This window comes from Archocentrus centrarchus, chromosome 8 (genome assembly GCF_007364275.1).
Source record: "Archocentrus centrarchus isolate MPI-CPG fArcCen1 chromosome 8, fArcCen1, whole genome shotgun sequence".
NCBI lineage: Eukaryota > Metazoa > Chordata > Actinopteri > Cichliformes > Cichlidae > Archocentrus > Archocentrus centrarchus.
This window is the reverse complement of record NC_044353.1, coordinates 10732720-10746008: the sequence shown is the minus strand read 5'-3', so window position 1 is coordinate 10746008 and position 13289 is coordinate 10732720. Positions and strand designations below refer to the sequence as shown.

The 13289-nt window shown below is 41.1% G+C and overlaps 2 protein-coding genes across 2 annotated transcripts; both read right to left on the bottom strand.

The window, feature by feature from the left end:
* Positions 1–7: 7 nt before the first annotated feature.
* On the bottom strand, positions 8–5944 carry LOC115784546 (uncharacterized). Its single transcript, XM_030735812.1, has 4 exons — positions 5785–5944; positions 4938–5099; positions 4390–4572; positions 8–703 (listed from the first exon to the last, which is right to left on the bottom strand). The coding sequence occupies exons 2-4, from the start codon at positions 5038–5040 to the stop codon at positions 381–383; spliced, it is 609 nt and encodes a 202-aa protein (XP_030591672.1). The 5' UTR covers positions 5041–5099; positions 5785–5944; the 3' UTR covers positions 8–380.
* A 729-nt stretch (positions 5945–6673) lies between these two features.
* plbd1a (phospholipase B domain containing 1a) lies at positions 6674–13011 on the bottom strand. The gene is made up of 11 exons (XM_030735934.1): positions 12942–13011; positions 12392–12614; positions 12084–12167; positions 11624–11765; positions 10783–10923; positions 9789–9933; positions 9004–9204; positions 8691–8831; positions 8425–8610; positions 7494–7600; positions 6674–7376 (listed from the first exon to the last, which is right to left on the bottom strand). The coding sequence occupies exons 1-11, from the start codon at positions 13009–13011 to the stop codon at positions 7200–7202; spliced, it is 1617 nt and encodes a 538-aa protein (XP_030591794.1). The 3' UTR covers positions 6674–7199.
* Positions 13012–13289: the final 278 nt, after the last annotated feature.

Sequence of the window (13289 nt, the reverse complement as noted above, 5' to 3'; positions counted from 1 at the left end):
AAAACAACAAAATACACACAGTCACGTGGTATTTTTACACATAAGCAGTGCAGAGAAATAAAACAGCTGCAGAAAATTGCAATGCCATTTAAAAAAACCATAAAAACATGGCAGAAACAAAGAAATCTCAGTATGCTGAGTACAACGTGCAGAATAAATGCAGGGAATATAGGTTTTTAAGGATGCACACTTGTGTTTTCATCTCTTTCGAGAATATTGCTTCAACCTGACATTTCATGAAACTCTTACCCTAACCTGAAGCCAAGTCATCACTCTAAAGGTTAATGACGTTGTGAGGACTTGCTTTTTTGTGGCCACAATGTGACTAAGTAAACAAATGTATTCCCCCACAACATGCTTAAAAAGTACAACCATACACCCTACATGGTTTTAGTTGTAACTAACGCAGTGCCACCCAGCTCTGTGGCAGGAAGCGGGATTCTGTGTTCTGCCATTGTGCTGCATGCAGGCGAACCTCCGCCCGCCTCTGCTCCAGCGCTCATCGGGAGGTCCCTGGTAGCGGTGAAGTCGTCTTCCCACTTTGAGCCTGTTTGGCTCCCCGGGGTCACGTGAAAGCAGAGTGAAGGGGCCTCTGCCACACTCTGAAATATCTCAGCTTGGCCATTTTTTTCTGGGGGCAGTGGGTGTAATTTGGCAGGTGGTGCAGCGTTCTGAAGAAGTTTCACTCCTAGAATGCCATTCTCTGTAACACAAACAGCAGAAAAACTTTCACACTAAACAATTCCTTACTATTTTATACATTAAAGACAATCATGTTTCTTGATTGAGGGCTTATAACATGCATTAAAATGATTATATGAGTGTTCATTATAACAAATTAAAGAGGATCAAGCATGCTCATTTCCAGCTTCTTTTTATTCTTGGACTCTGCTAATGTAGCTTTGCACAACTCACAGTTCAAAAATAATCTTCATTTAGCTCATCCTGGGTCATGGTGCAGCCCCTCAGTTCATCCTCTGTATGAAACAAGTTGTTTTGGCTCCCTTTCTTCTGACTGGCTGCCTCTCATAAACAGAGGGTTTGCACAGAAAGTGGGTGGGTCTTCTCACAGTCAGTACTGTGGGCCTTGCATGACCATCTCTATGACATCATACAGATCCAAGAGTGGAAAGGGCTGTCTGAAATCGAGTGTTTAGAGCAGCCTGAAGCCTGAGCTTTTAGCCCTCATCAGCTGAAACTGTTTAATATGAACATCCACCACTGTAGCAGTATACATATGTCAGAAAATAAGGAAAAACACAGCAGCCCGCTTTAAAAAGTTGGATTTTGGTCATTCTTAATGAATCATTAGGTAATGAATAGGTCACAAGTATTAGTAAATTAATATAGCTACCCACTGTCTTCTTTCTTAACAGTAACTACTCATTCATTACTGATTACTGCCTGAAGAAGAGGAGCAATAACCCTGAATCAATATGGAAGATTATCAAACATACCGAGTCCCTACTTAGTACAATGCTTCACAACTAGTGGAAAGACACTTTGTTTGCACAGTGGTTAGCAACAAGATCCCAGTTAGAACCCCGACTGGGGCATTTGTGTGGAGTTTGCATGTTATCCCTGCGCCTGTGTGGATTGTCTCTGGTTACTCTGACCTTCTTCCACAGTCCAAAGACATGAATGTTGGGTTAACTGGTGATTCTAAATTGGCCATGGATGTGAAGTTGATCATGTACTTGAAGTGCACAGAATACAGCAGTGTATGGGTGTATAGGTAAAAGGTGGCGCTTTGAGTGGTTGTAAGACTGGAATGGTTACACTCATTCATTCTTTAGCAACGATGCATGTTTTTGCATCACTTGTTGGCTTAAAAAAATACATGTATTTAAATGTGCGTGTACTTTGTTTATGTGCTAGTGAAAAATATTTGTGTTGGATGAGAAACCTTCATAACTACAGTAAAAAGAACAGCTAAAATTGATCTGTTATCTGACTACAGACTGGTAAAAATGTAGGCGTGCAACTAAAATGCTGCTGCACTGCATGATGTGAAAAAACAAGAAAGCAGCTAAGCAGCATACCTCCTCCCTACTAATAATGCTAGTAATGTTTTTACATTCCAGGTTTCCTGTGGCAAAAGGTGTGAACAGACAGATTATTCAGTGACGCAAAGGATGTTCAAGAGAATCGAGCTTCTCCTCAACCCCTTTTTTTGCTTTTCTGCTTCTTAAAATTGAGTTAAGACTAGATAGGAGCTGCATCCCAGGAGAATAAAATTATGACTGCACGCACGTTGGTGCATTTATGCAACACAAAAGCCCTTATGTCTGATTTAGGCCTTCATCAGCACATGGGCCATTAAAAGCAGCTGCTGTTGGCTGTCAGACTGTCAGTTTTACTTTCGGTAGTTTTGTTCAGATTCTTTCACAAAATAAATGTGCAGAATTCAAATATTCAGTTTCAGGGATTCAAGAAGAAGACATACTCATACACTCCTGAATTTGACCCTTTCTGATATCATCATTTTTTGCATATGTGTCATACTTACATGTTTCAGATCATTGAACACATTTTAATATTTGACAAAGAAAGAAAACCATTTTATTTTTGTTGAACCATTCAGAGGTGGACTTGCTGGTGTGTTTCGGATCATTGTCCTGCTGCATAAACCAACTGAGTCTTAGCTTCAGGACACAAACTGATGGCTGGACATCCTCCTTCACAATTTTCTGGTATAGAGCAGAATTCATGGTTCCTTCAATTACAACAAGCCGTAAAGCTGCAAAGCATTTTTGGCAAATGTGAGATGAGTCTTTGTGTTCTCTTTGGTCAGCAGTGGTTTTCTGTCTCCCATTGGTGCCATTTTTGCCCAGTCTCTTTCTCATTGTTGAACCATGGACTCAGTGAAGTGAGGCATGTACTCTTAGAGTAATTTTGGTAGGTTAGCCACTCCTGGGAATGTTCACCACTGTTTCAAGTTTTCTCCATTTGTGGATAATGGCTCTCACTGTGGCTCACTGGAGTCCCAAAGCCTTAGAAATAGCCTTGTAACTGGACTGATAGATGTCAGTGACTTTGTTTCTCAGCTGTTTTTTTAGATTGTGGCATGATCTGCTGCTTTTTAAGATCTTTTAGCCTGCTTCACTTCGTCAGGTTCTGTTTAAGTGATTTCTTGATTCAGCAGATCTGGCAGTAATCAGGCCTGAGTGAAACTGAACTCAGCTTTCCAAAATAAATGTGGTTAATTGCAGTTAATTCATGATTTAACAAGGGGAGTAGTTACTTTTTTTTTACACAGTATCAGATAGGTTTGGATAGTTTCTTTCCTGTAATAAATGATTTAGTTGTATTTAGTTGGGATATCTTTGTCTAATATTAAAATCTGTTTTATAATCTGAACATTTAACATGTGACAAATATGCCAAAAACAACAAAAAAAAAAGACCCCAAGAAATCAGGAAGGGGGCAAATACTTTGTCACAGCACTGCACATCCTCGGGTATGGAAGAGCCTGTTTATGTGTTTTTAAGGTTGTGTGGAGGGCTATTAACTATTCTTGCCCAGCCAGCGGATGTGTGCTGAAACCAGAATAGCTGGTAAGGGAGCGGGACTGACCCTTGGGACAACTGAGAAGAAGAGAACAGAAACTGGAGTTTCTACCGTGCTGAACGTCACACTTCATCACCTGCCCTTCTGCTGCCCTGTTTCCTCCACCCGACTGTCAACTCTGCATATCAGATCTCCCCTTTTTAAGTAGAGTGCGCCCAACTGCTTCAAAAGCTATGTTGTCTCATAAAATATGTCACCTAGGGGTGGTTTAATCTAAGACATGGAGGGTCACTTATGACTTGACCCTGGTATGGTGCCTTAGCAAATATGCTTTGCTAAGGTGGTTTTTTTTGGACCCTGGTATGGTGCTTATCTTGAGCACCGTACCAGATGATTTTTTTTTAACCTAACTACCCCATGATGTGTGTTTGTTTCCTTTTTCTGGGGACTGATTGTAGTGGCGGCACCAGTGAAAACGGCAGTGGCTGCGGACACCCATCTCCCCTATGTTAGTCTTGTCTGTTCTTCTCTGGATGGTTGTTCCAAACGGAATTTCGTTATATTATGATGGAATGTCGTTATATAATTTGTTGTATAATGATTAATTTCTTTGTGTATAATGACAATAACGTTCTATTCTATTCTATTCTATACATGGATTAAAGGATCTATTGCATATTTTGTTACTTAGGCTAATAAGCAGAATTTAAACCATTATAAAAGCTACTTTAGGCTGCTTACTTATTCATAAGGGGTTGCCTGACATGACTCCAAAGGGATTTGTGTTTCCTCCTGGGATTAAACAGGGATCTTTTGCTTGTCAGGCAAATGGTAACTACACTCTACATGACACAAACCACTAGTGCCTGTCGTCCTTACCGCAGGTGCTGCTGCGTCTGGTCTGCCGTTTCCATATGATAAACCAGACAGTTAGAGCCAAGATGGACCCCACTACGACCAGGACCACAAAAATCCACAGAGTCGGACTCAGCACCACCAGTGAGTTGGGCTTGGCAGTGGTGTTTATGGCTTCGAGCTGGTTCACAGCAGTCAGGGGGAGACCTGTAGGGGGAGGGACAGTCACACTGACTACTTCAGCAGAGCAGTTTACATTCTGAACATGTAAGATAGGTCCAACGATAAATTTCAGAAAGAATGAGGAAGCAGTCAAGACTAACTCAGTCAAATGCGACTCAGTCACGTAAGATCAACATAGCAATTTAAGGCATCATATCAGTAACTGTAAAAAATAAAGAGTAAGATAACTGATGCTTTAGATAGCCAGCTAGAATTCAAATCTACATGTTAAAGTACCAAAGATCCAAGACTGAGACAGGATACTAGCAAAACTGATTTGTGTCCAGCAGGCAGAAAAAAAAAAAAGATTTTTCAAATGTCAAAAAAAAATGAGGTTCAGTGAAACTCACCTTTTGGTGGATCAGTGTTAGGTCCCATTAGTGACTTGCTGGACACACACGTGTGGACCAAGTGGTCCCACTTTTTTCCCTCAGGACAAGACTTCTTGTCCATTGCTGGTACTGGATGAGTGATGAGGAGTACAGTGTTACCTTCCTCTAAAGCGGTGTTTACTGTGCACACACACACAAAACAGAGTGGTGAGAGACAGAGGAGGGCTATGACAGGAGGATTTGTGAAATGAATGCAGGAGGGCCAACAGACGTTTCAGTTCCTCCGTTTAGTAGGAAAGAGTGAATCACTACATGTGTCTCCTGGGGACAGCCTGACAGAGAGAGCATGTTTCTATTTCAAAAACAAAGAGTTCCCGACTTTCAAGCTCGCAGGTTTGTATTAAACAGACTTTTTACTGCAAACATCTCAGCATGAGATGTCTGCAGTGAGATGTCTAAAACCGCTCTGCACTCAGAGCAGTATTATTCAGTCATTTTTACAGATATTTGACCTTGTTTGTTGCTCCCCAAGCTCTGAGCACAGACACACATCACTGAATAAGAACTGTGTATGTGTGTTTTACATTGAGATTGCAGACAAATGTAACAAATAAGCCACTTTTTAAAACTCTAAAATGCATTATAAAAAACAAAACAAAAAACAAAACAACACAGCACAGAAGCGCTCAAAGCACAAACAGGTTAATGTTTAGTACCCAGTGATGTGGTCAGTTCAGAGCCAGTTAGAGCAGAAAACAACAGTAAGCTCACTGTCCTCAGAACAGCCACCACCTAAAAGTGGATCACCGACTTTTAAATTGAAATTGCTCTTGCTGCAAGAACAATTGCGGAGAGAGCAGCTCACCCTCTGAGGGGTATGCTACGAAGGAAATCCAAACTTTCTTTGGGTTAGATGGCTCGACAAAACCGAAACCCTCAGTTGGAGATAACGGGTGTCACGGCGGCGGTCATCAACTTTCTCTGTTAAGTCCGGTTTTCTGCTTTCAAATCTGTGTGCGTCCACAAAGATATGAACGTTTCACGGGTCACATGACTCTTCTTCCGCATAAAATGATCCCTGAGGGCGAACCCTGACTCCAATCAGAGACATTATTAGATGACGATTATGATAAAATGCTGATAAAAATCCACAAAGAACATAATAATAAATAAAAAAAAATAATCAGTAAAATGCAACAAGAGATTAATGCTGCAGAGAAATCATTACTCTGGTGATTTAGCGCACAGAGCGGTAAAATGAACAGTTTAATTCACGCTCATTATTTTATTGCTGAGTGCGCTCTCTGTGCTGCTGTTTATGTTTAAAGCGGAAGCTACACATTAGCGCTCTGACACGTTAAAATGGACGCATTTAAACATCAAATGTCCCATAGATCAGTAGGTGTTCTTGCACATTCGTGCAGTGGTTGTAGTAAGGTACGGCTTAACAACATGTAAAAGCCTGCCCGAGGAGAGAATCTATAAAATACAGAACCACTCAAGGGACATAGGGGAGGGGAAAAAAAAAAAAAGGGATGTACTTTTGCGAAGTACTTCTGCTCATGTTCCGCAGCCATGTCTTCTTCCCAGGAGGTGGTAAGCTCAATGAAAAGGGCCCTCTTCCCTACTGTGTGTTCACTTAATTTCATCTGGATTTACCAGAAATGACTTGAGACTCTGAGGACACACGAAATGATGCGGATGTGCAAAGAAAGAAACACAAACTGGTACAAAAATACAAAATGACAGGTTTTTATTTTGAAGAGCACAATTAAAAGGAAGCTAACAAAAATCAGATCACAAGAAATGCTCAGCACCTGAGTATGGCATTGCACTGATTGTTTCTCTTACAGTACTACTGCAATTACAGTGTTTGCAAATAGGAGGACATTTGAGTGTCAAAAATAAAGAAATCAACTGAACTGATTATGTGCAATGATTTGGTATTTTATCAAATCATAAAGTTACCCTCAGTGTCAAAGGCACAAATGGCTGCATGCAGGATCACCTGAGAGAAACTGTTTAGAAATAGATCTGAAATCCATCTAACTGTGTTGAAGGAAATCCTACACAAAACGTAAACTGAGAAGGAAGCAGATCTGTTGATGGGATGCAATAGTGAACATGAAGCAACAGTCAATATAAAAATCATCTGCTAGACAGACACAGAAATTGCAAATAAAAAACCCAGAAACAGACTGGATTGCACCCATGGGCTCGGACATTCATTACTCTGAAAGCGTCTCTCTCTGTTGTGCACACACAGCCACACGCTGACGCTCACGGATGAAAAAGAATGGGCTTCATCTCGACAAAAGTGAAGTTGTAATATCGCGGCAGGCCCTGGTGGCTGATGCTGCCGAATTTATCCCAAAAGAACGGCGGGAGTCCGTCCTGTGTCGTTGGCCCGTTCACCGCCTCCGCACGGAAGTCCCCAGCCAAGTTGAAATCTGTCACCTGGATGGAGAACAGCACACCAACGCTGAAAGCTGAGCAGAGCTAAAAAGCATTTGATTTTTGGAAACCTGCATGACTGCTATTGATGCAAAGGCCACTCTGGTGCTTGGGGGATACCTTAGTGTCATAGCAGCCCCCTGGTGAAGGCTTCACGCCTTTCAGGTCGTTACGGCAACAGATGGACTTGCAGGGGTCACCCTTGGAGTACGGATCCTTCTTGTAGTCTGAAAACATGCAAACGAAACAAACGAAATATATCACATTTATGTACAAATGTAAACAGGTGTCTACTGGAAAAAGAAATGAATAAAAAAAAGGTAGAAAATATCAGCTGAAGCTTTGGCTATCAGCATAGCAAAAACTGAAAAAAGAAACAGGTGAAATACACTCACCAGCCACTTCATCTGGTTCATCTATGTGTTCAACTACTTCATGCAAATATCTAATGAGCCAATCACATGGCAGCAACTCAGTGCATTTAGCATGTAAACATGGTGAAGATGACTTCATAATCACCAGATCTCAATCCCATATCTCTAATGAACTGTACCTGAGTGAGTTCAGTAAGTATAAAATATAATTTTAGTATAGTTTGGCTAGTTTTCAAAATATTGCATGGTGAATGAAAAATTGGGGCATCTAGGTGAAAGTGCAGCTAAATAATTTAAGTTGCTGGTGCAAGATACTGTTTGCTAAACATGATGGATAAATGGGTGAAACTGGTCACTAAAGACAATGAAATACAAGTTTAAAGTGTTTGATGAATGGTTGAAATAGTAAGCAAATAGCTCTGTATGGTTAAAATAGCCACCTTACAATAATCAGGAACTGGTTATTTAAAACGTTGTCCAGCTATGGATTTGAACTCATTTGAATCTGAAAGGGAGGATTTTCTTGGGAGTCAGCCTGACAGGCTGTACAGGATGAAACCACCACTATGTTCAAAAGAGTGTAAGAAAACAAACAAGCAAAAAAAATAAAAGGATATAAAATAATGAGATGCAGAATCAGCTGAATGAGTTAAAGATGATGAGATGGAGCCACACACCATTGAATCTCATGATGCGCTTCAAGGTGTCCAGGTCCTTAACATCACCCTGGTCACGGCGAAAGATCTTGGCTCTGGGACAGAGATCATAGGAAAAGTCCTCGCCGTACTCCTCCCACATTTGTCCGTAACCACTCAGCATGTAGATCTTCTGGTGGAAGGGAATGTTGTAGGATGGCCAGTAACCTGTGATAAGAAGAAGAAATTACACAAAAGTCCAAATAAATAACAAATACTATTGAAAACAGTAGAAAATGAGGAGTTACCTCTGCGCAGAGTCTGGGTCTGGTCTGAGTACTCCACCAAGCCGGGGATCTGCTCCACCACAGTCAGAGCGCCGTCCTCGAGACTGTGGCCCAGCTTCACTTTGCTCCTGTCCAGCACCATGTACTGGTTGTTGTAGGTTCCTGCAAGAGTTGCAGGTGAGTTTATGGAAGAGAAGTAGCTAAAAATTTGTCTGGTAAGAGTTTCACTTTGGCCTTCGCATGAGTTTAGCCTTTTCTGTCAAAATACAGCACAATTTTTTGTATGTACTTTCAACTGTATAAAGATCCATGTAAATAAGACAGAAACACTCACCAGAGTTATACATGGAAAATGTTTTGGCCCATTCTTCTCCGGTTTTTGCCAAACTGTGAGCCAGCCTGACCCTCTGCCAGGCCAGGAGGCTATTTGGGGTGATTGTGTCAAAAAGGGATGAGTTGAAGACATTGTTGGTAGTCTGTGTCATCATCAGACCACTTCCTAAGAGGTAGAAGTCATCCAGCGACACCAGGAACCCTGAAGGTACAAACAAGCCAGATTGCAAACACTGGGTTCATGGATGATATAAGAAAATACGTGTTTTTGCATGTGCTGTGTGTGAAGAGGGCAAACCGAGATTCTTAAACAGAGATCTGCAGCTGTAAAACATCTGGACGAGTATCAGTAAATCATAAACTGTTGCCTTCCTGGAGATTATTGATACTGAATGGATTTAAAAAGTGAGGCAATCTTTTTGTTAACACTGAATAACTTTACTCATCAGTATGCATTTAATGCAGTTCATCACAATATGTGTGATTTAAAACTTGATTGAAATGCTGACAAAATTAAACTGATGATGTTCTCAAATGCAAAATCAAAACCACTGAAAATTTCACACATCACTGCAGTCCAGTGCTCTGAGACTGAGTTAGTATCTCAATATCCGTGCTTAATTATAATTGTTGACTCTCTCTTTTGCATCTCACATTCAGCAACTGGTGAGACAAACTGAAACTGGGTTTTTACTTTAGAATTTCTCATATTATCCTGGTTAAATAAAGTGTAAACAAAAATAAATAAACAAACATTTTCACTGCTGCACTTGGTCTCTTGCGTACCAGGGTAGCTGCTAAAGGACAGCTTTCCAGTGGCTGTGTGGGGCTCAGTGATGTGAAAATCCCAGTGTTTGTAGATCCGCATCGTGGCAGCGTAGGTATACCAGCTGGAATGGGCGAACAGGAGGTTCTCATAGCCTGGCAGCATCTAAAGATGGGAACAGAAATCAGTGATGTGAACTTAAGGATTTAATGTGACATTCTGGTGTCATGTCCAAAAATTATGTACAGTAGCTTAAACATCATAATAATGTTGGTTTAACCGCATAATTAACTTAAATTCAAGAAAATCGATTCCACAAATGCAACAAAACACAAAGGTGGGACAAAAACAAACAAACAACATTAAAAATAATAACAACTGGAACAGCTGGTGTTATATCAACAAGAAAATGCACACGCCTGTGCATTTTATAGCTGTGTTATCTCTTGTACCAGGCAAGTTTAAGACAAGTTGTGTACAAGTTCCACATTTTAGAATATGCAGCTCCATGTACAACACTCTCACCAATAAATTATGAAAGCTTTATTAAATATGTGAAGCAATAAAGATCAATAGTGTTTCAGTTTACTAATGCACCAGCATATTAGATTACACAGGAAACTCGTCTTTCACTGGTAGTTTCTCGTTCGTCTTATTTTGCACACCTATGAAAATCAGCTTACAGCTGATGTCAGTGATGCATTACCAATTCACTGGAAGGAAATTTGAGGAACTGCTCTAATTCATATTACCTGCATGTTTATATAGTCGAACAAACATCTTTACAAACTAAACATCTTGGTGTATTCACCAAAGCATGAAACTAGCAGCTGAGACCATAAACTTAGCAGTAAAATGTTTACTGAGTTCACAGGTCAAGGAGACAGTAGGGTAATATACATCACTGTCCAACTTCCTTTTGCAACCAGAGGAAAGAATGTAGATTTAAGGTATTGTTAGGCATGCCCATCTTTTAAACACAGTCTATGATTAAGCTCTGTTTTGGCCTCTGACCTTGATGAGTGCAGAGCAGTGGCCCATCCCTGGAAGTTTGAAGTCTCTGAGCAAAGGGTAAGAGCTGGGGACCAGAGCTGGAATCAGATCCAGCAGGTCTCCCACTGAGTTCAGGAACTGGACGTCAAACAGTGACAGGGGCTTTGGGAAGGACAACAGATAAACAGCTGGTCAGCAAACGCAAACAAACAGTGCTGCTGCCTCTACAGCGAGACAGCCACTAATCAAAATAAATAAAATTAAATATGAGCTGAGCAGAGTCCTTTCACATCTTACTGCAACCCCAAACTGATGCTTGCAGGAAATAAAACTATTGCATTAATACAACAGTACTGAATTAGTAGCTACTGCTACTGTCGTTAATATAACACTGTTGGCTCTATAGCTGTGTTATCTCTTGTATCAAAACAATAACCATGGGAAAAAAGAGACACTGCATCTGCTTTTGACCTGCAAGAGGTGCACTGAACATATACAATCATGTCCCTTTAAATTTCATGGTGATGGACTCATAAGTTTGGTTTGCAATGCAGCATCTTCATTTTACATAAAAACCTTTTAAAGAACAATAAATTTTTTTTATTTTAAACAGTGCACCAGTCAGATGATATGCTCCTAAAGTGAGACTTCTAGCTTCCGTAAAGACTCACACATTATAAAAAAAAAAATTTAAAATTGCTTCTATGTTTTATCTTAACAGCCTTACGCCTGTGAAACCTGATATGAAACTGTTAGCTGATGCTTCTGCATTTCAGAGTCTTTATTTATTTAGTTTTTTCACTGTTCTTGTTTTGTTGTTGTGATTTTTTGGGATAAAAATGCTGCACCATGGCCATCTTACCTTCTTGCCTTGTTTCTTGGCCCACGCTGCCACTCCTGCCTGCAATCCATCCAGCTGGGCCACGATGAAGCCGGCGTGTTTCCACAGAGGATCAGAGCTCTTGTTTCCTTTCACCTGCTGTCTGACCCATGAGTCCTGCTTCCTAAAAGCATAAGAGTCATAATCAGACTGACATTTAACCAAACAAATACATGCTACTATCATACTATTGCATCAGTAGAGAAAAAACAAAAAAACTGAGCTCTGACTGCTCTGTTCTTAATTATCAGTCAGAGTGAACTTCACTGAGCTCCGCTGTGGTCAAGAGTGGCTAAGAGTGCCAACGCTGAGAGAGCTTAAATGTGCGGTCATACGAGGACCTTTCTAAGAAGAGGATCTGAAAGATGACAGACTGTGAAGTACATGTTACATTTCCTCCTCCTCTGGTTTTAATTTTAAAAAGAAAAGGGAACATACTCACTCCATGAATTTCTGAACTGGGTCGAGGATCTCTGGGTTTGTGATCAGCTGCGGGTACATGTTTGTGTAGTGGTCCATCATCTGCCTCAGGAGAAAAAACAGGAATGAATGCAAACTGACCAAACTCAAGTGTGTTTGAGGCTGGAGGAGTGCTGTCAGCTGCGCCAGGTTTTACAGGAGGTGTGAAAAATCGCAGCCTTTATTCTACTTTTGGTTTGGGTGTTAGACGTTTCAGTGGCATCACTGAACCAGCACAGGCCTCCTCCTAAAATGATAAATAAGGATACAATAAAAACTGATGGCACTTACTGGGCAGTCAGGAAGCCTTCAAGGTAGCCGGCAAGGAAGAACGTGATCTCATCAGTTTCAGGAGTCTTTCCATATCCTGCTCGGATCTCCAGGACACTCCACCCTGTACTGGACAGGGTGTTATTTAGGAACCCGTAGGCATCCCCCTCAACCTCCAGCACGCCCTCCTTTAACACGACTAGCTTGTGCTCAGAGTCCCAGTACACAGTGGCTGCTGTCAGCTCTGAGAAGAAATCACCACAGTGAATATATGAACAAAAAGGCAGATACAGATCCCAATTCATTTATGGATTTATGGAAACAAACGAAAATGAAAGTTTAATGACAGGATCTCTCATTGGTTTAGGGATTACCCTGTATGAGACACTTTAGTTTAAGCAGTCAGTCTCCTAAACAGCTTAAAACCCAACAGCTGACAGAGTATCAGTACAGACCATTCATGCAAACAGCATGCACGCTTGAAATAAATCACTACTTAATTCCTGAAATAATTAAACTATCAGATCCTTACACAATCACCCGTGACTTCTCATGGACTCATCCTACTTACTGTCAGCTGAGACGAAGGTCGCAGCCACGCTGAATACAAGACAGACATACAGCCAAATTACCGAGCGCATGTTTGCGGGAACGCAGCTGAAAACTAAAACTACGGCAGAACAAAATAATGGACCGAGCAGAAGTAAAGAGGAAATCACTTCTTTCGACGCAGGGAAAGTCCAAGTGTCACGGGAGCGCAGCGCTTCCTGATTGGCTGCGGGACAGGGGGGGGGGGGAAGGGAACAAGCTGCACACGTGAAAACACTTTTGAAACAAGCTGCTGAGCACAAACAGGATCGCTGGTGAAGAAAACAGCCTGATTTTCAGTTTTGAGATGAGGAAAGAAAGAAAATAACTT